Source organism: Tauraco erythrolophus, chromosome 3, assembly GCF_009769465.1.
Source record: "Tauraco erythrolophus isolate bTauEry1 chromosome 3, bTauEry1.pri, whole genome shotgun sequence".
NCBI lineage: Eukaryota > Metazoa > Chordata > Aves > Musophagiformes > Musophagidae > Tauraco > Tauraco erythrolophus.
The window spans coordinates 26,233,886-26,261,667 of NC_141467.1; the positions used below are offsets into that span (position 1 = coordinate 26,233,886).

Here is a 27,782-nt window from a genome sequence, read left to right on the forward strand (position 1 = left end):
ATAAATAAAACCTGTTGCCCCCCCATAGTAGAAGATGATTTGTCCTCTCAAGTGGCATGTTATTTCAAGTTTTCTTACATGTTTTTTGTTTTTGTTTTTAAAGAACTTTCTTTGTGCTTTCTGTTTCCCTGCCCTGCAAGCCTAGGACGAGGACCTCATTAACATTTCTGAAACCTTAGGAAGCTTGTTCTTCTTAAAAACTCTTCTTAGAAGTCACTAATGTAATACTTTACAAAATGCAACACTCGAGTTCTCTAATGACAGTGCCCGTGAAGCTCATCAATATTTTCTCATTATTCCTAGGATTGTCATGCTCTATATGTACCATGTTTCATTCTATATAATGATCTATGTCTAGATTTTAGTCGTCTTCAGTTAGATGTCAAACATTTTGTTCTACATGCAATCTTTTTTGTTTTGTTTCTATAGAACACAGGTACAGAGAGGTCCTGGTCTGTGACTGAGGACTTTCATTGTTATAATAATGGAAATAATAATTTTGAACCAAGCTTGTGCTAGCTGTTAAGATAAGTTCAATTGAATCTGCCACTAATGAGTAATCAGTGCCAAGAATTGTGGCCTAAGATGAGACCTTTTCTCATAAAGTACAAACTTGACTGGATGACTTTTTTCAGAGTCTTTACTGGACTGTTTCAGTCCCTGTTGAATCAGTGAAGATGTAGCTATATAGCGAAAAATCCTCACTAAGCAAATAAAATATCTGCTCCTGTGAGTAGTGAGAACAAGACTTCCATTCAAAATACAGCTTTGAATATCCCTTTATTTTATAACAATCAGTTGTGTATTTCTTCAAGACTCAATTAGGATATGCAAACCAATATCAAATCAAAACAGTCTGTCTTCTCCACATTGTGTTTTCATTAAAAGTAAGATTTACAGTTCCTAAAGTAACGCAAATAGAGTATACTGTACCTAATAACTTGATATCTTTTACCATCCACGTTTCAAAACACATAACTTAGTATTTGTTCAAGTTATGATATTAATAAAGAATCTGGTAATCAGAGGCTCTGTATTTTTCAGTCTGATAAATTATAGCAAGAAAATGTGATGATAATGCCATTTCTTTGGGGATGAGAGAACTAGAAAATTGTCATTCATTTCAGATGACTGTCGTTCATCATTAAGGACAGTTGTGACGTGTAGGCATAAGGGACCTGGGAAATGGTCATGAAAGGTATCTATCATTGTCAAAGATAACCAGAATACTCCATGGGCAATAGCTTGACCTGTATAATTTTGTCTTTGAAAGCACATTCAAAGGCAGTCAAACTTTCTGTTGTCAAAGTAGTCAAATGAATTTTCAAGACCCCCTAGAGCAAACAGCTGGGTTATTGAGAAGATCACAGGATGCTGCTGTTTGATTTGTAAAAGAATTTGGATTAGAGAGCTGCTTTGGCAAAGCATGGATCTGAGCCCAAGCAGGAGTACTGACTATCCTTTACTGGTACTGAGCCCTTGAGCTGTCAGGATTGTGTAGAAACCAAAATGTTGTCTCTTCTCTCACAGACCAGGAGATGTAGTAGAGCAGTATGCATGTCCCATCTTAAATGAAACTGCAGAAAATCAGTGCATGGTTTAGGCTAATGACCAATGCCAAAAACAGGCAAGAGACATCACTTCAGCAAAATATGACAGTATTTCCCTGAAGTCTGAACTTTATAATATCTAATTATGTTTTACAGTGTCTTATTGTACTGGATCTGGCTGGAATTGAGTTAATTTTCTTCATAGCAGCCCTTATCGTGCTGTGTTTTGGATTTGTGACTAAAATAGGGCTGGTAACACACCAATGTTTTGCCTATTGCTGACCGGTACTTGCGGTGTCAAGGCTTTCTCTTTTTCCCATTCCGCCCCACCTCCCTGTGGTGAGTAGGCTGAGGGTGAGCAAGAAGCTGCTAGGAGACTTGACCTGGACAGCTGACTAGACCAGAGTGTTATTCAATGCCATATAGTGTCACGCTTAGTAATAAAAACCGAGAGAAGGGATTTTTTTTGGGAGGTAGCCAGCGCTACCAGACTGGCTGAGCATCAGCCTACTTGTGGGAGGTGGTGGGTGATTGCCTTTACATCGTTTGGTTTTTTTGTTGGCTCTTTTTTCTTTCTTTTTCCTTCATTTCTTAAACTGTCTTTATCTTGACTCACAAGTTTTCTTGCTTTCTCTCATTCTGTTCTCTCCCCGATCCTGCTGGAGGAGGGGACTGTAAGCAAGCAACTATGTGGTGCTTAGCTGCTGGCCAGGTTAGCACACTACAATAACATAAAATGAACCCAGAATTATTTGACCCTTTCTAAATGCACTGCTACAGTTCATCAATTAAATTAATTGTAAAAATTTTAATATTGGTAAATTTAATGATACAAAGCACACTCTAATTTCTAGTGGTTTAAGTTTCCTTTGTCGAAAGTTACTCATAATTTTTAGCTTTATTCCAATGAAAATATTTGGAATAAAACTCACCTTTTGGTGTGAACAGTTAACATTTTCTTTTTAGATCAGAGAATGCCTATGTGTGCAGGCATAATATGTGCATATATTATAACACAGGCCTGCATAATGAATTTCTACACAGCTGGGGCACATGATTGATGGTTATTGTTTTGTAGATATGTACAGAATATGCAGAAAAAAGGTTAGACTACACTTGCAATGACTGCACGATAAGATCATTGGAGCCAAATAGCCTTGAGAAAATGGAGAAACCAGCTCTATGGTGTCCAATAAAATTATCATGAACTACATCAGGCACTATATGTACAAATATAATCAGGAGAGCTGCGAGCAAGTCTAAGGGATGGCTAGCTAACTATGGATAAATAACAAAATATTCTGAGCATAAGCAAAAGCAGGCAATAGGCTGGAGAGTGGGCTCATTGGGTCATTAAGAGACCAATATTGCAGAAATATAATATTCCAATATCTTGCTGAAGAGCCAAATGAATTAATTAATTTTGTAGCATTCTATGTCTTAGAAATGTTTGGAAGATACTAATTTTGGATCTAGTCTCTTCTTGCAGGAAAATACAGTTGGAATCTGAGATATAGTGAAACTAAACGGCAAAATTTCAAAATTATTAACTTTTTTTTTTCACTTAGTGATACATAACATTTGAAATTCATTGCCATAAAATGTCATGGAGACTAAGATCGTGGTAATATGTTTTAAAAAGCCAAAGAATGGTTATTAGTGTATGTATAATGTGAATACTTGTAGTAACAGAAACGCTATTAAAGCTTTGAACTTCTTGGATAGGTTAGCCACTGAACGTGTTAGGGAGGAAACAGTTTGATGCATAACTAATTTTTATCGTTGCTTAAATGTTTCTCTGAAGCAGCTGATGGGTGTTAGCCGTTTCGAAGGATATTGGGCAAAATGTTACATTGCTCTTAGTAGGATTTAAAAGGTCAACAATATACAGTCCTTACAAAGCACATCTGAAAGCTAATTTAATTAAGATATTGTAGCTGACAAAAAGCAGTCATCAATAGCAAAATATCAAACTGAAGAGCTTTCAGTGAATTTTAACTGTTTCAGCTCTGCTTTTGGATTATTTTCAGCAGCGATACTGAAGTAATTATAACCTTGTTTATGAAAAAAAAAAATAAGCAACTGCTGCAAGGAATTGATAGAATGGTAATGAGCTAAGCCAGTCCTAAAGAGTGAGTTAGATCACTTGAAAAGTTAAATCTGTTCTAAATAAAGACAAATGCTGGGCAAATCTGGGAAGTAATATCCTGGAAAACATTGACTTTGACAATTAGCTACTAATCCTGATGAAAAAATATTTTAAGACAGTATCACTAAGATGGTTATGTTTCAATTTGATGTACAAAATGATGTGAAGTGGTCCTTTTGACTATCAGTACAAAATTGATGAGACTGATGCTACAATACTATGTACAACTTCTGTGTCCAGGTATTTAAGTTTGGATGTCTTTAAGGAAAAGTAGAGAATTTAGAAAGGTAACAGAGAAGAGTTCATATTTGAGGTTGGAGATTAAGTCCTTATAGAGGCACCATCAGGGCTCAGTTAATGTAGTTTATCAAAAAGAAAATAGAGAAGTGGTTTGCTTAAAAAGCCTATTTTTTTTTAATGTGTGAATAATACTGTCTGTTAAAGTGATCTAAATTTTATAGAGGCAGAACTGATAAATAGAATAAAGGAGGAAATAAGAGAAACTAATAGTGGGAAGCTAAAGGCAGGCACTTCTCCTAGAGGTTACTTAACAGTTGGAGTTAGTCTACCCAGGTAAATACATTCCCTCCCCTGGTGCATTTGACGCAAGCCTGGGGTCTTTGTAGAAAATATGCTACAGTAAAAGGTGTTATTGATTTCTGCACATGGGTAACAGAGTGGAATTCGATGTTGATAGGTGATCAAGAGGTTTCTTCTATTCTTAGGCGCTTTTCCACTATGACAAATTGAGTTCCTTGTAATTACAAAATAAGGGTTGACAGAATATTTGTTATTGTATGTTTGAAGTTATATCACAACATCAGTTTTTAAGTGGAACTTCCTTCTTTCATTTCCCTATAAAATTCACTTAAAAGGATATAAGAATGATTTTAATGCTCCACTTTGCAAAATGTAACTTGATTTCTGAGTAGAAAGCTGTGGACAATAAGTAACAGTGGCTCTGTTTAGAAGTGGCTGCTGACATGAAGAATAATATGAAAATTTTCAAATTTTTGTAAGCTACTGATAAGGAGATGATACAGCATACATTTCAGTTTTCTGGTAGTCAAATAGTACAGATGAGATTACCACTTAAATTCAGCAGTAGACCCTGTCAAAATAGCTGGTCTAAAAATCTTGTATAAATTGTATTTGCCTTCAGCTTTTTTTCTTGTTGTTTTAGTTTGTTTCTTGCAGAAAATCTTGTGATTCTAGCATATGTTGAAAACTTAATTTTGCTTCTTCCAGTTATTTAGCTTTATACTCCTCGACCCTGAATCTTGCTTCCTTTTCCTTTTGTCACCCTTTCAGGGTTGTCTAAAGCATAACATTAGGATGGAGTATATTTATAGTGTTACCCGTCAGTAGTCACAAACAGATACCTGATCTCAAAAATAAGATCATCTAACTTGTTTAAGGTGTACATAAATTTGTTTTCTTGGTAAATGCATAACACTAACTCCTTGTATCTTCTGAAAGTAAATGATCTGGTTCTTCCACTTACCTCAAGTGTGTTTCACTCTTTCACCCACTACCTTCTTCTCTCATTCAAACATTTTCCCTACCAGTTGCTTTCTTTATGGTTGCTGTCTGGTTCCACTTTTGATCCACTGTATGGAAATCTTGGACTCTTTGTTAGACAGGCTCAGACATCAGAGGGGTATTAGAAAAACAATGGAAAGACAGCTATTTTCAAGTAAAGGCAGTACTCTTACAATACCAAGAAGCTGATCCACTTCCTGTTCTCCACCTCCTTGTCCTCATGTTCATCTCCTAACTGCTGGCAAATGAAAGAAGTGAACTCTGTCTGCCGTCCTCACAGAGGCCGTTTGTTCCCTTCAGCTCTAGAGAAAAAAAAGATCATTAAAGCACCTTCCAAAAAAGAGGTTCAATTGAAAAAATACTATAGTCTTCTGCAAGTATTAGAGCACCAGAGAGAAAAACCAATAATCCTTTCTGAAATTTCTATTTTGAAAATCATATTAATTGCTCATGAATGTGTTCTGTTGATGGAACTGGGTTGGTTCTATAAAAGGTCACCTACGTGACTTAGTAGTTGCTTTCCTTCACTGTGTAATTTGGTATTTTTGCTTGTTCTTAAAATGTACAAATCTCATTTAAACTGAAAGGTATGCTTGAAGAAATTCGTTGTGCTATAGATATAGATCCAGACTTCAGATTGTGGTCTGATATTTACTATTTCCAGTTTCTAACTAATTGAAAATGAATGAGGAGGGTTGTTGCATCACTCCATCTTATGATGGAAGAGATGATGCCTCTTCTATCCTGCCCAGAAGAAACAGAATCATCAGAGATTTTTTTTTTTCTGAAGTTGTGGGTCACCAGATCCAATATGTATGCAACTTTTGATGGTAATTACTATATATTGAATTTCTACAGATCTCAAATGCCTTCTAAACAGAAAATTATATTTGATATTAACAGCTCTCAGCTCTTGCTGCCAGGTTTGGAGATATGAGAATATTTTGAACATGCTCTTTCCATCAACCTGCTGCCTTGTCTTTGTCATAATCTAGATTGTTTGCCATGTTAATTATATGTAGTGCTTGTTTCAGAAATGAAATAACTTGGAAGCTCATCCGCTATGCTCAGATATTTCTTCGAGCTGAAGGACAAAGGATACAGACAGTTGTGGGTGCACTAGGAATGCTTTATTTATGCAAAGGTAATTATTAGAATATGAACTTCCTTAAGATCTTGAAAACCGAGTGATCATCTCAGCTATGTAACTCTTACATCTTGCCTATAAGCCCTTTTTTGCTTTCTTCGTCTTTGTATTTTGATTTCTTCTTCTTCATACAGGCCCTGTTTTCCCTCACACTTGCTAGTGCTCCCTTCTGTCTCTCTTTCTCCATCCTTTCCATTTGCACTCCAGGATTTCCTGGAGACAGGGAAAGGTATTGACAACCTTTATAATCTTTCATGGTATTTTTAAAATCCTGTTTTTAATGAAATATTCAGGACTCTTGTTCTCCACTCTGCAGGACTGCTTGTCTTCCATTTCATGTTGTTTCCTAAGTAATTTTTACAAAAAAAAAAAAAAAAAAAGGTGGGGGGGGAGGAGCAGAAAAGAATATAAAAGAAGTAGAACTCTTCCTCAGAGGATAAGCGAGATCTGGCAGACAGTATTCCTGTGTTCAGTTATTGCTTTTGAGAATGACCTGACTGCATTTTTGGAGGTATTCTACTTCTTTCACGTTTGCAACGTCTTCAAAAATCTGTATTCAGTATGAGGATAATGTGACGATCTGTTATCTGGAAAGCGACAGAAAGTTAAACAGCAATGGGTGCCCGGTGTAACAGCAATGATGGATTGTCTGGTATAACACTAATGTGGCTTTTGCTACACCTGTAGTGATATTTTCTTCCTAGCTTAAATAGTGAAATCCTTTTTGGCTCTTTCTGTTGCTCAGTAGTAGGGTTTTTCAAAAGAGCATTTACTTCTCATGTTCAAGATGAACTGATTATTTCTCTCCCTCATAATATGAGGCCTACGTGTTGGAGGAAATTTTGACTCTTAGATGATACAAACTCACACATATGATGTCAGAAAATACTTGTTGTTAATAGCTAGTCTTTAGGTTTTATATACAAAGTAAATTCTGGTGGTTCTTTGCCTTGCTTTAGCTTACATGTGGAGTATATATTTTATAGATTTTTATTTTTCCAAGTGTACCTGCATGTGTATATATTTATATACTTTTATAGATGAAGATCTTTTATGTGTATACATATTTTAAAACAGAACTTTGCTTTGTTAATGCTGTTGCACCAGCAAATACTCTAACTTCACTTATGTAACTAATTTAATGTAAATGGTTAATTTTTTGAAGAAATGCTTATCACGACTAAATATACTTACTTTTCATTCTGGAATGGAATATTGCTTCAGGAAAGGGCTTTATGGAGTATTCTTAACATCCTGCTTCATAAATGAGTAACTACCATTCGTATGTAGAAGGTGTGGTACACATCTTAGTTGTGCTGGCAAGGCTGTATTCGAGGTTGAATCTTCTACATGAAACTAGATTTTTGTGTGTCTAGTATCTTCTCAAAAGTATCTCCTTTGGTGAAATTGTTGTCTCTGCTCTGTTGCTAAAACATTTCTTTTGTGTTACAAAGGCCCATAAAGACGTTATTAATAGTCACACGTCTGTTTTCTCCATACTAGCAATGCTCTGCAGGACTACAAGATTTTCATTTCTCAAAGCTAGCAAAGAACTGTTTTAGGAGTTACAGGGACAACATCCAAAGTAGACTCAGTATGAAAGGCAGTATGCTGAGCAGCCAGTGCTTAGGACTGCACTTCTGTTTGCTATATGTCCATGCAGAAAACTTATATAAGTCACAAGGTTACACCTTGATAAGATTTGTATATTTAAAACACACAGGTGGGACTTTATGATATGTAGACCTGATGTTAGGCTTTTGTATAGGTGGAAATTTTTACCCATATATTTTTTTTTCTCTCTATCTGTCTCTTGATCTATTTTGCAGTTTATCTAGGTTACCATATTCATTGGAGGCATTAAAAAAATGGAACAGTGGGTTCTGTTAATCAAGATCCTTGTAGCTGTTTAATACCACTATTTATGAGATATCAGAATGCCTGAGGAAAGAGATCAAAATCAAATACATTTTTCAATTGTTTGCTATAGCTGTTGGTCTGAATAAAACATGCCTCCTGCAGAACTCAGTCATTTTTCAGTTTTGAATTGTGTCCCTGCACAAACTCTGATATGATTTTATTGTTAATAGAATAACTCCAGTAGAGATAGTGTCTAAAATTATTCTTGATTATGGAAGTTGCAATATTTTAGACCAAGTACTTTGTTCATACTTGCAGAAAATGTAAAAGTTAAAGTGTCTAAGAATGTCCTTGTTTATCAGGGTGAAATCTTGGCCCTGCCAAAGAGGTTTGCTCCATTTGTTGTCTGAGTTTTCTCTGAGCAATTCCAGGAGGATTGTTCCAGAGCACTTTTTACAGTGCCACCAAAGGCCATTTGCTGCAAATCGAGCAGCTGCATAAGAAAAGTCATCTGCAGTACCAAACTAGACAGCCACAATTTAAAATTCTGCTTTCAGGGAAGCAAGTTACCAGTGGGAAGTACTTGAAAACGCCTAGTTTGAATATGTACTGCCTTCGATGCCTGCTATGTTTAATCAGTCTACTTTGAAAATGCTAAAATATTTAGCATTAAGTCTCACACTTAATGATAAGTGCTGTGGTAAAGAGAACATTCAGATTGTATTGCTCTCCTGCTCTTTCACCAAATCTTCACCAAAGACAGCAAAAGCACTGTGGGTTGTAGCCTTATCGTCTACATTGGATTCAGTCTTGAAATGTTGTAACATATACAGGTTGAATTCAGTGAGTTGAATTCTAATAGCTTTCTGAGTATTGATTTACACTTCTTCAAGGAAGAGGAACCGAGCTCTAGAAGTGTGCTCCTTATTGTAATGAGCGGGTATATTCTAGCGCAGACGTATCATCTAATGGATGTTTGCCTGTGCATGTATAAATATATTATTTCTCTCTGCCAAGTCTGAGATATCTATATCTATATCTATATCTATATCTATATCTATATCTATATCTATATCTATATCTATATCTATATCTATATCTATATCTATATCTATATCTATATCTATCTATATCTATATCTGAAATCAGTTGGGATTTTTTTTTTTTTGGACAATTCTGGCAGACTGTACTTCTCCGCTTTTGCATTTTTAAAGAATACAGAAAGAAGGTAAAAATAGGCTTCCATTTTATAGCTACCGTTCTGTGCCCGTTTTTCAACTGTTCCTCCTCTTGTCCTCTCCTCCACTTGGCAATTAATTGCAGGTGCATCACTGTAGGGGAGATAGTACTACAATAAAAGCGTATCTATTTGGAAAATTATCTCCTGGAAATTGAAATTAGCGCATTTGTTAACGCTGCAGGTTAATCATGCAGAAACTCAGAATCAGACAATTAGGGCTCCCAAAATTACAGTAATTTTCCTTTTCAGGGTGTCATAAGATTGTGTCCACCTGGCTGAATATTTGTCTTTTGTTTGTTTCCAAAGACTCTACCCATCTCATCATCATGAACCTGTTCTGGCCATAGTAGAGTTAGCCACACAAAGCTAAAAATACTTGGTGCATAATTCCAACTTATTTTTCAGTATGGTTTAGGCTGGTGGCAACTCCAACTAAAATGTAGAGAGGAGGTGTAAATCAAGGAAAAGTGGAAGAAAACATGGAAATGTAACAACAGAGATTGTATTAGGTGCTGAAAGTCACAGCTCTAGAGAGAAAAGAAACCTTGTATTTATGAATTATGGGAAAAGCGTGTTCAGCAATGTGCCCTTCTCTTCCATCAGGATCAGGCTAGTTTAGATGGCCATTCATCAAATCAGCTTGGCTGTCAGTGTAACAACCCTTTTTGGTACTGTTTGGGGTTAGTAGGATAGTGGATAGAAAGGCAAGACCATTGTTTTCCATTTCTTTATGCTTGTGCACTGTTTATGTGATTCTGACTGCAGAAGGGAAGGAAACCGAGTATTTTGTACTAGAAAATTAATTCCTTTCATTGAAAGTTATGACAGTGCTTTTATAATCGGTGTAGGTTCTTGTACTATTCGCTCGAAGTGTTACATTTCAAAATAAATATATACTCAGTTAAGTTTCTGTTATGGCTGTGTGCCTGCCCATTTTCATGCTAGTAAAAACAACAAGTGGTGTTTTGACATCAGCTAACACTTCAGCAGCAACTAGGGTGTTGTTTCTTTCCTAGCTGTTGTGATGGCTATTATTGTTTATTATACTAGCAGTGGTATGTTGGAAAACCAATCTAAAGTCAAGCACTGTTGTTCCAGATACCCTATGGTCTAATAGTAAGGATAAAAAAAAGAGATTCTCACTACCTTTGACAGCTTGCAGTCTAGTTTTAAGGCTGGATGCAATGAGTAGATAAAACAGACAAATAGGTTTGAGAAGGTAAGATTATAAATCAGGTCCATAAATTAAAAGCAGAGGTCTCAGTTCACTGACTTTCTAACTACTATATTTACTTGCTAAATTCCATTTGGAATTTTTTGCTTCCCCAGATTTACCCTTAAAATAGAGAGTGTCTGTGATGCACATCTGTTCTAAAATTCTTATCTATTACTACACATGAGGTGCTTTTGCATGGTGTGGCATTTATACTTTTAGAGGATTTTCTGTTATTTTGATGAGTGATGAGAGAGCTCACTGAATTTTTCAGTGGTATGGGACTGGATAGTCTTGTATTAAGTAGAAGGTTAAAACAGTCAGGAAATACTATGTATATTTCAGTATTAGTTACATATGAATTCAAGAGGATGGCTTATCTTCTTTGTACCTTGTATAGGCATTACAGATATCTAAATTAATGCTTCATATGACAGAATTATAATGTCTACTATAAGTAATCATGGATATCTGTGAAGAAGTAAAGGAAGGGAAAATTTGGATCTAATTTTTTAATCTAATTTGTATAATTGCTAAGAAATATTTAGCTTGCATTCAATGATGTTCCACTATTTGTCTGTAGAATACAGGTAATAGTATGTTCTAACTTTAAAAAAACACAAGTTCTTGAAAGTAAAGGATGATATTCTTAATATGGATGAAGCTATGGTATGTCTGGAAGGAATGAGTAAACACCTTGAGTTGGATTTTTTTCTTACACTAGAAATCTCCTATTCTGACTATTTTGTAGATATTTGCAGCAGCATACTCTGATTCTGCACTGCTGTGGGAAGAGGTAGATTCAGATGGACTCTGTTCAAGTGCACTTAGAAATCTGTACAAAAGTTGAACAGATTAGGGAGCAGGAATCAGTCTTTTTGGGGAAGTCATTTGCTGCAGAGATGTCCGCAGTATTGAAGCTGCGATTTCACATTTTCACCTCTGTTTAGCCCATTTCAGCAAAGGCAATATATCCATTTAAGGAGCTGTTGAGAATCTAGATAATGTATTCTATTCCGTTCATTATTTTAACAACTATAATGTATTCTATTCTGTTATGTTATTCAGTACCCAAAAATTAGTCCTGATTTTAATTATTCCTCAGTTCGCTAGCTAGCCATCCCAAAGCTATCCTGTGGAAGATAGGGTTAAAGTGCGTCAGTGTGCAAGAGGAGTGGAGTATTTTAGATTGGTAATTATCAGTCATATTTCACATGAAACCATAACTGGAAAATTCCTTAATTTAAATATTCCTCTCCTCCCAATGAAAAAAAGACTACAAATCATTTATTTGTTAACAAATTGACGTGTTGTGTGTTGCACTATACATTTTTCAAATTATTTCATACTGCTTTGTGAAAAACTAAAATAAAAGAATAGGAAGGAAGGGGATAAAAACCTGCTGTATCTTCTGTCTTGTTTCTTTTCTTTTCTCTGGTGAATACTAGGAATGTATTTTGCATTGCCATTTAATTATGTGTCTTATGTGAGTCTGTATAATGTGTTTACCACATGCAACAAACCTGAATGAAAACCCTGATGCAAACAGTTATGTCCAGGATCAAACGCTATTGCTTGGATGCACCTCTGTCACTGATTTGATAACAAAGCAGAAAGAAAAAGTAAAGAAAATTACTTTATGGATGAACGCTTATTGTCTCCTAACTCCTGCATTTTTACACTTTTCTTTCTGCACAAAAGCACTCTACATGCCATGTCTTTTCTTTAGCCGGTGAAGGTCACATGTATCTCCTCCTCAAGAAATTGAGTAAGGTTACTCTAAAGTGTTCCTGCCTCTAAGATATTTAGGTACAACAGTGCCCTACCAGTTCTTCAGTCTCTTACACATTGCTGTGGGAAGTTCACAGCTGCTGTGTTTAGGCCTGATTTTAGGATTTTTTTCTTCTAAATAGAGAGTGAGTAGTTTGAGTGAAGTTTGCTCAATTCTTTTCCTAAGCTTGTTGCCTACAAATGAACTTTTGTTTATATCCTTTTTTTTTTTTTTCCTGGGGCATGCGAAAATGAGGAGCTCAAAGAGGCTGCTTTAGAAATTTGCTGGTAGTTTTTCTAGCAACAGTTTTTATGGTTGTGGGGTTTGGGTGTTGGATTTTTTAGGTGACAGTATTCAGTACATTTTTCTGGTTATGTTAGTTCATTCTTGATTTTCCAATAGAAATCAGTTACAAGTTTCATACTGTCCTTTCAGGGGTCTTCAGTGTGCTGAAATATTAAACTTGTTGAATCTTGAACAATATCTTAGAGGAAGGAAATCCTCTAATGAGTCAACTGTCTGGCTTGAGGAAAAGGGTTTGAGAGGTCTGAGTTGTGAAGGGGATCCTCCACAAGGTGTAGAGAGACAGACATCGATGCTTTGGCTTTAAAATATGTTAATTTTACTGATGAACTCTGCAGTTACCTAGATGTCTATTGTTCTGTCTCAAAGATCTTCAGGCCCATGCAGAATCTCATTCTGGACAGGAGATTTGGAATGGAAACAATTGAAGATTGAAATTGAAACATTTGAGATGGAAACAATTTGAATCAACTTTTTAGAAGAAATATTCACAATGCTCAAAATCAAGAATACTCCAAGGGGAAATGGGAGGATTTATATCTTAAAATTCCAGAAGGGAATTTCTCTTGTGAAATTCTCCTCAAAATATAGATTTTTCTGGCCAGCTCTGTACGGAGACAGTCCATGACCCTATTACACTTAAGCAAGAACCAACCATAGTATGAAACACAGGCTAGAGGAATTCATTTTATACCTCACACCGTCAAAGCGCCTTTTATCCAAATGCACTACAGGAAAATCAGTCCTCAAAAACCTCCTGGAAACAAAATCAATATTATATTTATTTTTATAATGAGTAAACAAATATGTAAGAAGATGAAGAACATTTTTATACCTTCTAATGGAATGCTGTGCGCAGATTGGTGGGTTAGCACTGACCCTACGCCAGTATGGCCTATGCTGAAATGTGGAATGATGTCAGATCAGTAGCTCAGCCTAGAAGTACTTGTTGGCATAGAACTTCCGATAAGCTAATAAGTATACACTGCTTCCAAATGTGATTCATTTCATGTGAGCTAATACAACTGTTTTGCCAGGGTATTTCAGTTCCAGGGTTATCCTCCCAAAATCCGGACCTCCTGTATATGACTTGTCTAAATGCCAAAAGGACAGTTAGCAGAATTGAAAATGTCTGAAATGTCTGCTCCTGGCTGTTAACACAGCCATTGCAGAGCCCATTTTTCCTTATTTTATTTCACCATGAAAAAAGTTTAGAATTACATTATTTTACTGAAGTGCAAAAAAGAGGAGAAAAAGACTATGTAATATCCACTTAGAGACTCTTCAAATATTTGATTCTGCTTCTAATTGTAGAGCAGTCTACAGGTAAGAATTTTCAAAGTATTGCTTCCCAAATTTTAGGACTTACACTCTGTTTGCCTGTACTTGATATTGTACGAATTGGAAAGCAGCAAAAACCGTTTCCATAATACAAAGGAGAATCTGTATGAATTGGGAAGTACAACTTAATTGTGAACATAACTGCACGTCTTGCGTATAATTGGAATTGTAAGTCAAACAAGACAGCATCTAACAGTTGGGTCAGATTTTTAATTTTATTATTTAAATTATTAATAAGAGTGGTTCTATAAGCTTTCTACATAAAAATTGACTTCGTAACAGAGAGGTCAGCTTCTCTTGTCTTCTAGCCTTTATGATTATTGATGGTAATAAGAAACTGTTTTCCCATAAATGTTTGCTTCTTTTATGCCTCCTGACATACATAGCAAATGTAGGTGATGAGTTGCTCACAAATTTTTTGAAGCCAAAATTAATTTTGTAGGTTCTAGATAAAATAAAATTAAATTAGACTATGCATGTAACGTTAAGAAATATGAAGGGTTAAATGGCAAGAGAACACAGGAACAGTAGTTTGGGGTTTTTTTTGAGTGATTTAATACCTTGCAAATCTTGAAAGCCATGTTGAGTCAATTCTGGAAAGCCCAATGCAGACAGTGGGCTTTTCACAGTGTGGCTGCAGTCAGACAAAGTGGTATGATGCATAAAGACAAGCAGATCAGTACAAGAATGCATAATACTATTGTACAAATCAGTAGTGGTTCCACAGCTGATAGACAGCTGCATTGAACACAATATATCTTGAGACTGATACAGTGCTAATATAAGGGGACTTGAGGCAAGTGGTGAGGGTAATTAAGACTGTAAAGATTTTTATAAGAGGAGACTGAAAGGTTGAGATTATTTATGCAGAAGATAGATTGGAAACTTCAATAACTTACCTCCTAGAACAAGATTTAAGATCATATCCAGTACCATCAAATAGAATAAATTAAAAACAGATAGAGAAGATTTTGGGGTTTTACCTGAAGCACAAAGGAATTACAGAATTCAGGGTCACGAAGATTGAAATTTAAGACAATTCAGAAAGACATTTGACACTTTTCTCAATGAGAATTTTAAATAATATATGCTTTTTTTTTTTTTAGAAAAGATGAATAATTTTAAAAAGATGATGATGTGCCTGAGGCAAACATATACTTTTAATATAAAGATTTATTTCGTATTCTTGTGATGTATCTTGGCTGACTAGCATTAGATATATTAAGTAAGAGTCAGGTTATTGGACAAAATGGACAATTATTTTTATTCAGGATGACAGTTTCTCTTCCTATTGCAATCTGAATTAATTTGTTACCATTTCTCTTTGCTGCATTTGTCAAGAAAAAAGAATGATTAGCAGCTTTGATTTCCCTTTCTGCCCCCAAAAAGTAGCTGTCATAGTCCTCTTTCAGAGATTCAGAGAGGCAAATATTTTGAAGTATTTTTCACTCACATTTCAGACTTATAATCTATGAACAGGTCCGGTATCATGGCGAATATCTCATTCTATGCTCCTTTTCTGGCATTTCACTACTTTGATGAATGAGAGATGGTATATTTTACAATTTCAGGGATGCTCGACTGAAAACACAGGATCCATTTCTCATCCCTTGAAAATCGTTCTGCTTCCAAGTATCTCAATTTCTGTATTGAGTCAACTATTTAAAGTCTTACCATAATAATTGAAAGAGCTTAATGCTTTGCTTAACAAAAATTATTCTTTTACTAAGGTTGTCTTTTCCTACTAGTCCAATTTATAGAAAAAACAGGTTCCAAGCCCAGAATGTAATCACTCTTGATTGAAGCACTTGAACGCTGAACCAGGATCTGAATTTTGTAGCTACTTTTTCTCTCCACAGAGATTCAAAATCCTAAATCCCATTTGTGTTAGCTGTCAAATTAGCAAGATATGGATGTGACTAGAACTGCTTAAAGACAGAATTTCTGTTCTATGGGATTTTCTGGAAAAAAAAAGAAATGTCATTCAGTAGCAGAATTAAAATAATAAATACTGGAATTTTTTTTTCCCCAGAAATAAAATGAAAATTAATTACTTAGAGTTAATTGGAATCTGTTAGAATTAGAGAATATTAAGGTTGAAAGAGCGGGTCAAGTAAGAACAGGTTACTCAGTGCCTTGTTCAGTCTGGTTTTCAGTTTTGGTTGTTTCTCTCACAGCAAATTTTTTTCTCCTGATATATTGAGTCAGAATTTCACATGTTCCAGCTGGTGCCTGTTGCTGCTTCTCCTCTCCCTGAGCAGAGACTTTGCTCACTGGTGCCACTGGGGTCCCTGGGTGCTACTGGAGAGCTGCTCCTGCTGCCAGGAGGTTCTCATGCTCAGTGCCTGACCTGCAGATGCCTCCAAACAGCACAGATGTCCTCCAGGTGCAAATGTGCACACATGTATGTGTTAACAAGTACAGTTAGTCAGCATTTTCCTCATCATGGTCCCTGAGGGACAGCCCTTGTAACCAGCTGCTCCTCAGTTGGACCCAATACTGCTTCTCACAGCCTGCAGTGTGATGCCTGGCAGTCTGGCCAGCAGTCCTTGTAGTCCTCCTCACCCCATTTGCTCTAAGGACACTGAGAAACCATGTTGCTGGCTTTGTTAAGTCAAAACAAACAACATCCACTGCTCTTCCTTCATACACCAAACAAGTCTCGTATTCATGGCAAGCTCTCAGGTGGCACGGTTCAACCTTACCAAGTCCATGTTGTTTATTCCCAGTCATTTCTTGTTTTTCACATCCTGGGTGTTGTTTTCTGGAGGATTTGGTCAGTAACCTTCCCAGGGACTGATGATGATTAGTCTGTATTTACATGGATCCTCCTTTTAGCTCTTCTTGGAGCTTGGTGTGATGTTTATCTTTTTCCAAGTCTTAGCCTTGAGAAGTCCACATGAGGTATTCTGTGTCATCATGAAGCCCTATCTCACCTTACTTACTCCTCTTGTGTAGGTCCAAACCCCAAAAGCCACAATCTCTCACAATGTGTCTACTAGGTTTTAACTTTTCATGGCAAAATACACATAATTTTTAATACAAGAAACCATAAGTTTATAATTCACACTCCAGTTGCTGTAGACTACAGAATTTGAGCTGTTTTGCTCAATGGCCACTCTGTCAGAAGTGCAACTTCTTTTTTCTGATTACTTTTTTCCCCTATTTGTCCCCTAGTTGTCTCTTCTGGGATTAAAGTTCTAGTAAACCAGAAAAAAAAACTATGCTAAGTGAAGGACAATTCATTTGAGCTTACTTGAACACTTCCATACAAGTATAGCAGTAAGTAGTTAAAATGTAACATGGAAATGCTGCTTAGAGTGGTCTCAATATACAGAAGACAAGGTAGTAAGAGACAAATCACAAGGGATCATAAAATATAGTATGTCTTTGACCACCATGATAAACAGACTATTCAGTTGCTACAGTGCACATACCTACAGTAGTAAATCTACCAGACACTGCTATGTTATAAGGAAGAAAAGAGGCTGAAGTACGTTCAGTCTGGCAAGGCCAAAAGTAAGAGAAGCTGTTAATAGTCTGAACATATTTAGAAGGCATTAGGGTCTAAAGTGGAGGCAAGATGATTGGTGTGATACACAAGTGTCTGACAAAGAACATTAAAATGACATCAAGGGAGACCCTATCAGGAAAATGTCTCGTTGTTGAGATGTTAACAAGCTGTAGACACACTCCCATGGGAATGTGTGGGATTATTAAAACTGGATTGACTAACACGTTAGAAAATTTTGTCAAGCCTGTCCTGGTTCCAGCTAGGATAGAGTTAATTTTCTTAATAGCTAGAATAGTGCTGTGTTTTGGATTTAGTATGAGAAGTATGTTGACAATATATTGATTTTTTTAGTTATTGCTAAGAAATCAAAGACTTTTCAATTTCCCATGCTTTGCTAGTGTGCAAGTGCACAAGAAACAGAGGGAGCATAGCCAAAGCAACTGACTCAAATAGGTCAATGGGACGTTCCATACCATGCAACGTCATGCTCAGTATATAGATAGTACATAGAGTTGGCCAGGAAGTTCTCTCTCTCTGTTCTGGGGTTGTGGTTTCGGGAATTCTCTCCTCCAGGATTACTAGCCGGGGACAAGCTGGGCATTGTTCAGTGGGTGGCGAGCAATTGCACTGTGCATCACTTGTTTGTATATTTTTTTCTTATCGTTATTGTTTTTTATCTTATTTTATTTCAATTATTGAATTGTTCTTATCTCAACCCATGAGTCTCCTTACTCTTACTCCTCCAATTCTTTCCCCCATCCCACTAGGAACAGGGGAATGTGAGTGAGTGGTTGCATGGTGTTTGGCTGCCTACCAGATTAAAACCATGACACGGTCCCATACGAGCAGAGAAATGAAGGGAATGCTTTGATGCAAATACACATCTCTAACATCTGTGATGCTCTATTACATATTCTGAAGACGTCTTATTGAAATCCCTGAGGAAAAGTTCCCCCTCATTTCAGTCAAGGTGGATCAAGACCTTAATGCTAACACAGGCCATGTTTATCATAGTCATTTGTCTAGGATCTAAGGTGGCAACGTACAAGAAATGATTGTACCAGTGCAAAGATCATGGGAAACTAGGTATTCAGTACTCCTTTAGCTGTTCACGGGGAGCTATAGAGATAATGTGTTAGCTGAATATCTGTTTTCCCTTAAAGGAAGAGTTAATTAGTTATGCTATGGGGGAAATACACTATTCCATCCAGGAAAGCATTGTAGGATTATGTAGTTTTGTTGTTTTTTTCTATTAAAAAGACTACTGTGTTCTATATTTGAACATATAGCACATGAAAGTTTAATTTGTTTTTCCTTGTTTGTCAAGAGGTTGTGGGTTTTTTTTTTATCTCACTCAGATATCTCACTTACGGGAGCCTCAAGTGTGCGTGGAGCCCGTCTTGTTCTCGCACAGACTATTGCCCTCCTGATGAAGAGGTTTCACCACACTAGACGAGACTGGAGAGGAAGTCTGTCAAATGTGCTGCTTCCTGTTCTCTTTGTTGCACTGGCAATGGCCTTGTTTAGTGTGAAGCCACTGGCTATTGATTATCCTCCTCTCAAGCTGACACCAAGAATTTATGACAATGCAGAATCCTTCTTTAGGTAAAGGACTCATCCATCATCATCAATAGCCAGGGTTCTGGGACCTTTACCCTTGAGTTATGAGGTTTTAAAGACTATTTGCATTCTAAGAACAATAATAGGTTACTTTTTGTGATAGCTATTTATTTTTCAGATGTTTAGTACATTTTTATAGATTATTATGAAGGAGAGATAAAAATTGAAAAGCATTGTGCAAAGGATTTTCTGGAGGAAAGGGCAAACACTTTGGAGCAGTTTGAATTGAGTAATCTGTTTCAATACCAGTCATGGCCATTTATATGTAAATGCACAAGTATATTTAAACAAGCCTTTGCATCCTTCATTTTAACTTACTGCTTAGATCTGAAGCCATTTTCTCAAAATAATTCTCAGGTATGAAAGTGTCACACAGTATTAACAAAGCCTGGTGCCCTGCTTACTCAATCTCTAGTTTCTATGCATTCAGCTTGAAACCAACTAGATTTATTTATGCATTTATTTTTAATGAACAGTATCTATAGCTTAGCTCTGAACTATTCTTTATTGAGTGCATATCATATACAGATCTCTCTCTCTACTGGATAAATATCCAGATATCTTCATACACAGAACATGATGCTGTTTGAATTTATAAATGAAACATAAGAACACTTGAACCACTCTGTTAGGAATGTATGTTTCTAAGAGAAAGATGGCCATGAAAAGACATTGAGATTTGTTTGCCCATAATTATGTTGAATTTTTTTCACATGTTAACATATAGATTTTTTTAACTAAATAATTTTACTAGTTTGGTATGTTTCCTATGCATAGATTTTATAGTTTTTAATTTCTTGGTAAACATGTAGGATCTTGAGCCTGAAAGTTAATAGACATATTAACATGTTTGTGTTTCTTTTTTTCTCCATTTTTTTTTCTTTACCCTGTGGCCCACTTTGAACAGCATTGAAGATGATAAACTAGGAAACCTTTCTCAGATTCTACTGAGATATTTCTCTGATTGGGACCACACATGCATGCATTCAGAACAAGGGTAACTGTGAATGACGTAACTACTTCCTCAATTGTAAATTGTAAACATTGTAAATGCATTATTTTTTTTTTTCTGTATAATGTGGACTGTCTTAAGCTTTAATTGGCAGCACGAGGTAAATGACTAATCTGTTCTGATGAAGGGTTTGGCATCCAGGTGAAGTACATAAGTGGGCTTCATTGTTAAAGATCTGATCCAAACCCCTTAAAAGTCAGTGACAGCTTTCAGTTTAATTTCAGGAGGATTTTGATCAAGTCTGGTGTCCATATGAATGAAGGTTAGACAATGATTACAATATTTGTTAGGAAGCATTCTAGATTTCCAGATTTAAGAATGCAGAGTGGTGACCACGCTTTACTTATTGCTGCAAACACAAGGCATGCAGCTCATTTGCTGCTTTACTTATACAAATATTTTTAGTGATCCACTTTGATACAAATAAGTAAAATTGATATAGCTCTAGACACAGCTACCACTGTGATATAATGCTAAAAAGGTGTTCAATATGCCAGATCTGCTCATGACTCTCGATTTCTTCTGTTAAGTAATATATTCACTTCATTTAATGGCTGTTCCTATTGTTGTATTTATTACCATTAGAAAAAATAATTCATGTTGGCAGATGGAATCTATGTCACCCCAGGATACATGTGGATGCATGGCTGAGCAAGAGGTATGTCATTTTATATTTACCTGAGTATGTAAAAATTATGTGTGTGTATATTACTGCTATTACCTTGACTCTTTTCGAAGGGCTAAAGAAAGGGATGAGGAAACAAACCTTCAGAGCACTGGCTTTGTTAGGATTGGTGATTTCCTTCTGTTTCATCTAATGTTTGGGTTACATGTTCTGAAGCCTTCAGGGAAGGAGCTTGCTTTATGTGTATATATAGTTTTGTGTATATATGCACTAGAAATGGCTATAGATTGATCTGAAATAACAGAAATTGGAGATGGCTGAACTATTCTCAGCAGATGCAACTTTGTTTTAAATGTGTTATAGGACTTTTCTTACAAAAAACCTCTTGTAAAACAAGGTTGAAACATAACATTACCACAATATCTGGAAGCCTACTACTTTCAAAAGGGAAGGGCAGGTGATCCGAGCTGATAGAAGCTACTAAGGAATCTACATGTGAATGAGACTCAATTGTTAGTTTAGTTTTGATTTGGATTGTGTATTTGAAAATAAAACAACCTTCCAGGAAAGAAAGGATTTTGAAAAAGATCACGAATTTCTCACCTTCTTGACTAGTGAGTTTTCCTGTTGACTCACTCTGAGGTTGAGTAATAAACAAGAATGTGAAACTGGCTGAAGTGACAAACATATTTCTGTGGATGGGACCATTCTGTCAAATGTGTTCTCCCCTCATAAATATACACATACTTAGAGTAAGAGTTGCATCCAGAATAAAATAATACAATTTTGAGAAAAGTGGAAGGAGGAAACCAATTTTTTACTCTGCTGGAGGAACAAATTAATCTCTAATACTAGTGAGACGTATAATTAGAATATGAGAAGCTTAAATAAAATGGGTATGGGAACTCACCAGGAAGACACTCATTAACCAGGAAAACTTAAAAGAAAGAAGTCACTTGACAGTAGAGGCAGAACCTATATCTGTGAGCTATGGAAAATCAGAATCTGTGACAGCAAATTTTAATTTGTGTAGAGTTGAGATGTCAAATAAACATTAAAATTTTTCAGTTTATGTACATAATGTACTTCATAAAGCTTCCAAGATATCTGATTAAGGGTTGGAATTAGATGATCTTGAAGGTCTCTTCCAACCAAAACCATTCTGTAGTTCTATGATCATATCTGTCTCCTTTTCTTTGGTTGTGAGAATATTCCACTGAATCATTGGAAAACATCTTCCTTTATTCTTCTCTGCAGTTCATCAATTTTTTAGAAGCATATTGCTTTAATTAGAATTTTATTTTCATCTTATATTCATCTAGTGCGTTTTTTTGTGTTTCTTCTCAGGCACAAGTGAATAGCAGTCTTGCCTTTTCGTTGTAAACCTTTCTAAACTCATATACAAGTTTTGATGTTTTCAAAACAAAACTGACTGACAGGGTTGCAAGAGAAATCAAAGGTGGTTCTAATATGTAGGTGACACTTACAATTATTTCAGATGCCTTATAAACATAAACGCATACATAATTTATTAAAAAGTTATCAAATCTGAGAAAGACAAATCTAGTTGAAAAACAAGGCTGTAAAATCTATGTAAAAATTCAAAAACATGGCTAATTTAGTGCTGCTGATTTTTACGAGTGCTTTACTTATCTTATGTATACTCTTTTTCAGATGTGTCCAAGTTTCAATACCTCTGCTCCCTATGTGAAGAATAAGAAAGGACATATTTTGTATAATCTTTCAGGGTTTCTTGTGGAAGAATATTTAGTGAGGTCTTCCAACAAAGCAAGGTAACTTTAAAATATCTAACTTCTGTTTATCCTTTGTGTATAAAAACTCACAGTCTTTCCTGATCCAAAGCATAGACCTATGTCACTGAGAACATAAAGGATAATTGCCTTTATCTGTTGGTTGTTATCAACGCATGGAGTCAGACCAAGGTAAGATGGAACACCCTCCATGGTTACTTCTCAGACGTTCCTTCAGCAGTTGCATGCTAATTTCCACTAGGCATACCTTGGCTCTTCTTGCCACACAGCAAGTTATTTCAGTGTCTCAAGGAAAGAAAATGTATGTGCATATGCAAATCAAGTGAACAATATAGTTTCCATTCGTCAGACACTCAGTCAAATAGAGATGGATATGCTCCAATTAATCTTTTCTTTGAGCTAAAAGGGCTAGTATCCCCCTGGCAAGACTTAATATTCGGTGATACCAGCCAGAGGTTATAATCTGCTGTATTTTGAGGTTTACATACGTGCCTTTACAGCTCCACCACTGCCTCTGACGTAAGTGCAAATACTAGACCAAGTATGACATAAGTGCAATACTAGACCTAGTGACCCCACCTTGAATACTGCGTCCAGTTCTGGTGTCTCCACCATAAGAGAGACATAGATCTGTTGGAGCGTGTTCAGAGGAGGACCACAAAGATGATCCAGGGGCTGGAGCACCTCTGCTACAAGGACAGGTTGCGGGAGCTGGGATTGTTCAGCCTTGAAAAGAGAAGACTTTGGGGGGACCTAATAGCTGCCTTCCAATACCTGAAGGGAACCTACAGGAAGGCTGGGGAGGGACTTTTTACAAGAGTGTCCACTGATAGGACAAGGGGAAATGGGTTTAAGTTGAAGGAGAAAAGATTTAGATTAGATCTCAGGAAGAAATTCTTCAGTACGAGGGTGGTGAGACTTGGGAATAGATTGCCCAGAGAGTTTGTGGATACCCCCTCTCTGGAGGTGTTCAAGGCCAGGTTGGATGGAGATCTAGTTGAGAGGCGTCTCTGCCCATGACAGGGAGCTTGGATTAGATGATCTTCCAGCCTATGCCATTCTATGATTCTAGAAGTATGATTTTATGAAGGAGAAGAAAGCATTAACCATTTATGTGTTAATAAAAATTCTGATTGTATCTGATTTATTAAAAATAGAGGCAAACGTCTTAGGATAAAAGATTTGAGCTAGTCTATGAATGGAATAGGAAGAAATCAAGCTGTTTAAGATGTTTCTGAAAGTCAGTAATACCTCACTTGCCCACAAACCCTCCTATTCCTCAGGCATTTCTGCTTTCAGAAAGTAAAAATTCCTATCTATCTGAGGGAATCCCTTTGCTGGAAAAGAGCAATAATATTCACCTGATTCAAGAGTATATTGAACTCTTTCTTTTTAACAGAAAGGGGTTAAATTTTACTTGCAGTTGAAAAATAATGTATTAATGTAAATACTACCACTTTATCATTGCAAGAAAAGACTGCTAAGCTTAAGGCAGGTAACCTGTTATTACATTATTTTCTATTACCAGATATGGCGGTTGGTCTTTTGAAGGGAAGAAAGCATTTGAACGTCAAGATAAAACATTGAATACCACCAAATCTAAGCCTCTGGCTAAGGTAAACGTTGCATGTATGTGTGCACATTTGTATGTATGTGTTGCTTACATATTCAGGCTCCAGACTTCACAGCACTTAGCAAACAATAAATCATTACTTAAAATCCTTGCATTGAGAAAATAGGAGAAAACCTCTCTGTCTGTTATAGTCCCCTTCTCTGTTCATGATTCTTGAAGTATTTGTCAGTGTTCTGAGAAGCAGTTTTAAATGAGTCAAATTATACGGCTTTTGTTGTTTTGTGGTTTTTTTTTTTTTTCCTGTGAACGTATTTCAGAGTCTGAGTTCACCTTTAAAACTTCTTTGTTTTCTACAACAAGTCAATGTCAGAATTGGCAAAAGTTTATTGAATGTCTCAAAAATGAGTTGTTATTGATTTTTTTTTAATTCCTGGAAGTAATTATTTTCTCTGCTACATTTCTTTCTTTCTCACTGGTCCCCCCACCCCCCCTCAAAAAAAAGTAAAGCTTTACCTTCTAGGAGTAGCTACTTTTGCATAAGAAATATGCTACTCTGTGTTTACAATCCTCTTTCCAAATACGAGTAACTTTCCATTTTTATCCCAGAGAAACAGAAGTGTGCCTTGCTGAAATAAGTCAGGTTGTGAAATCTGAATCTCTTCTTCACAGTACATGATACATGATTTTAATTTCCTTGGGAATGCTTTGAAAGATTCGTTTGAGATCCATTCAAATGTACACCAGTAATAAGTAGAGGAACACTAGTTTGAGAAGCATTAAAGAATATCGATGAGTGGTCACTATTTTTGTATTGGAGGCAAAACAGGTTTGTTAAAAGGAAGATGTGGATTTTCTAGGTTAGAATATGAAAGAAAGATGCTTCTGCCTTTGAAATGTTTTATGGGGGATAGACACTAGATTTTATTTGCCCTTATGAAGGAAGAAGAGAAGGAAAAATGTAAATAAGCTCTATCTCAGAATCCATTTTGGGACAAAATGTTGTAACAACCAAGTGTTAGAACAACATACAGATATTCTCCAATCCAATTTCATTTTATTATGTTCAGTTTTGCAAAATCACTGCCTGTTTGCAATACCTTTTCCGTGTAGTTTTGTTAAAAATCTATCTTTTACACAGACCTTACCTTATATATATTTTCACTTTGATCCTTTGTGATTGTCCTTTTACCTGCAGATTTCTTACAGCTTTGAACTCCAGTTCCATCAATCCTTCATTAGGAACTTGAAGTCCTAGAAGATTGCAGTAGAATGTGTTTTTCTGACTGCTGTTTTTGTCCTATGTACCTTTAATCATTTTAGACCCTTGTTTTGACATGCCTGTACTGTGGTTTTTGTCAGGGTCCCTTTTTTTAAAAAAAATGTCTTTGGCATAGAGCTCCACCTGCCATCAGCAGAAGGATAAATAGTAGTTATACTGTTAGTGAGTAAGCTTCATATTTCAGACCCAAAGAAAATAGTGGAGTAGATTTATAAAGGGCACTGTGTTATCTAAAATACCTCCTGGAAGTGGCTTTCAACCTGATGCAATGTCAAATTATTACATTAACCTTTCAGTAATTAATGACCAGACTTTTACTTTGACCTTTCAGGCTTGTTCATGAGACAGTGAGTGTACCATTTACATAGTCTTGTATGAAAGAAAACAAGAAGTTTGCATTTGAAGAGACTTACTGTGTGATTCATTTCATTTTAGAAAATTTCTGAATCTTTATACATTATTCTCCTGCACCTAAAAAAGCCAACAGTTTTTCCAGTTCAAATGAAAAATACTTATTCAATGCCTATTTTACTTTACCTTATCATACTATTCTCTCTATAGACAGCGTATATGGTATAAGCATGCACACAGAGATTGTGTATGTGTGCAGGCGTGAGAGAGAATGTATCTACCACACGACAAATGTGGCTGATTGAAACCATTGATTATTGACATTCATTGATGATCACTGCTATGTGGCAAAAGCACAACTCCTCCTCAAATTGTTTGTATTTTTATGACTGTATATTCTTTGATTTCCTTTGATAATGTGGGCAAAGTGTTCCATAATGATTTCATAGTTGCTGTTGTTTATAGCATAACTAAATATAGAAAAAGCATATGGTAACTTTAAATAGTCCTGAAAGGCAATTTTTACTGGTTTTGTGGCATTCTGAAGTGTGCATGTTTTCAGTCTCAAGGGTTGGGATTTGAGGCTTTCTTTACTGCACAGTAATACTGTAAGTGCCCAGAGAAAGTTACATCTCTCCAGTCTAACACCCCTTCTTTCTGCCTCCCCATCATGAACTTGATCCAGCAATGTTTAGGGATTTCTCTGCCTCTCCTCACTCTTTTTTCTGAGTAGGCCATAGTTTAGTCAAAATGTCAGTCTAGCATTAGTCTGGAATATTAACAGCAGGTAAAAATGGTACGCAATAATAGTAAACAAGTCTTTACAGAATTTATATCTAATGTGGTGAGTGTCCATGTTTTTCCTTGGGAAGGAATTTTATCAACCATGGATAGAAGATAAAATAATGAAAATAAAAATTAATCATCTTAATCTATATAATTTCCCATTGCTCATCTCTTTTCTGTCCTCTGTAAATAATTGCCTCTGTGGCACACATAAATATGAAAGGTATTTCAGCTGGAACTAATATTTTTGCTTTTTTATATTTTACCTTTGCAATCAATTTAGAATAAGCCACAAGACTTTAGGAAAAAAAGCTTAAAAATATATTCTGATGAAGTGGACAACTTCAAATGCCTCTTTTGCCAGATTATAAGCAATTAAATATCCAGCTTCAATTTGATTATTTCCTAGTGGTTTGATTTAGTTATATAATGTAGCTTGAAGGAAAAATTCTAATTAATGTGTGTGATATTGAAATGTAATGTTACACACAATGCTCTATTGTGTTTTTTGTATTTCCGTTTGAATATTGGTCACATTATTATATTTCTAAGGTGCTCTGTGAACACTTGAGACCTTTCCCCTGCTTCAATTAAATGAGGATGTGTCATTGGAATCTTGCTTTATTGTTTTCTTAATTACCTTTTTTTTTTCAATACAATGAACACAATTGCAGTGGATTTTCATTATGAATGTATAACTTTCTATTCAGCACAAAACTTAGTCTAAGAAGTGGGGAGGGTATGTGTGAAAAAACCTAACTACCTTTGATTGAATTTTTACATTACTTTGCTCTGATTGCTATTTGCACAGGAGATCCAGCAGTGCGAAGAGTCGCAGCTTTCCTCAGAACACTTAGGTTCTATTTCATTTCATTTCTTCAAAGAATTCTCTTGTTGATTAAAGAATGGGAGATTTCGTTTGTGTAGTTATTTGTGGGAATTGTACTGGAGGAGAACAAAGACGTTGCATATGAGTTTGCAAATGTGGCAAGAGTTTGGGATTTGTTCTTTTTTCTTTTCTTTATACGTGGGGACATAAGATGCCGTTGAGATTTCAAACAGTTGTGAAGACTGCATAAAGAAGAGTAGAAAATGTGAAAGCTAATGCAAGCAAGAGTGGAGGTAGACCAAGGC

The 27,782-nt window shown here is 36.0% G+C and overlaps 1 protein-coding gene across 1 annotated transcript in view; it reads left to right on the forward strand.

Annotated features, from left to right (window-relative positions):
• The window catches only part of LOC104380972 (ATP-binding cassette sub-family A member 13-like), a 155,317-nt gene that overhangs the window by 60,269 nt on the left and 67,266 nt on the right, over positions 1–27,782 (forward strand). The window contains exons 25-28 of the mRNA XM_086608936.1: positions 18,989–19,235; positions 20,848–20,908; positions 22,562–22,680; positions 24,188–24,275. Coding sequence (XP_086465062.1) covers positions 18,989–19,235; positions 20,848–20,908; positions 22,562–22,680; positions 24,188–24,275 — 515 coding nt within the window. The remainder of the gene's footprint in view (positions 1–18,988; positions 19,236–20,847; positions 20,909–22,561; positions 22,681–24,187; positions 24,276–27,782) is intronic.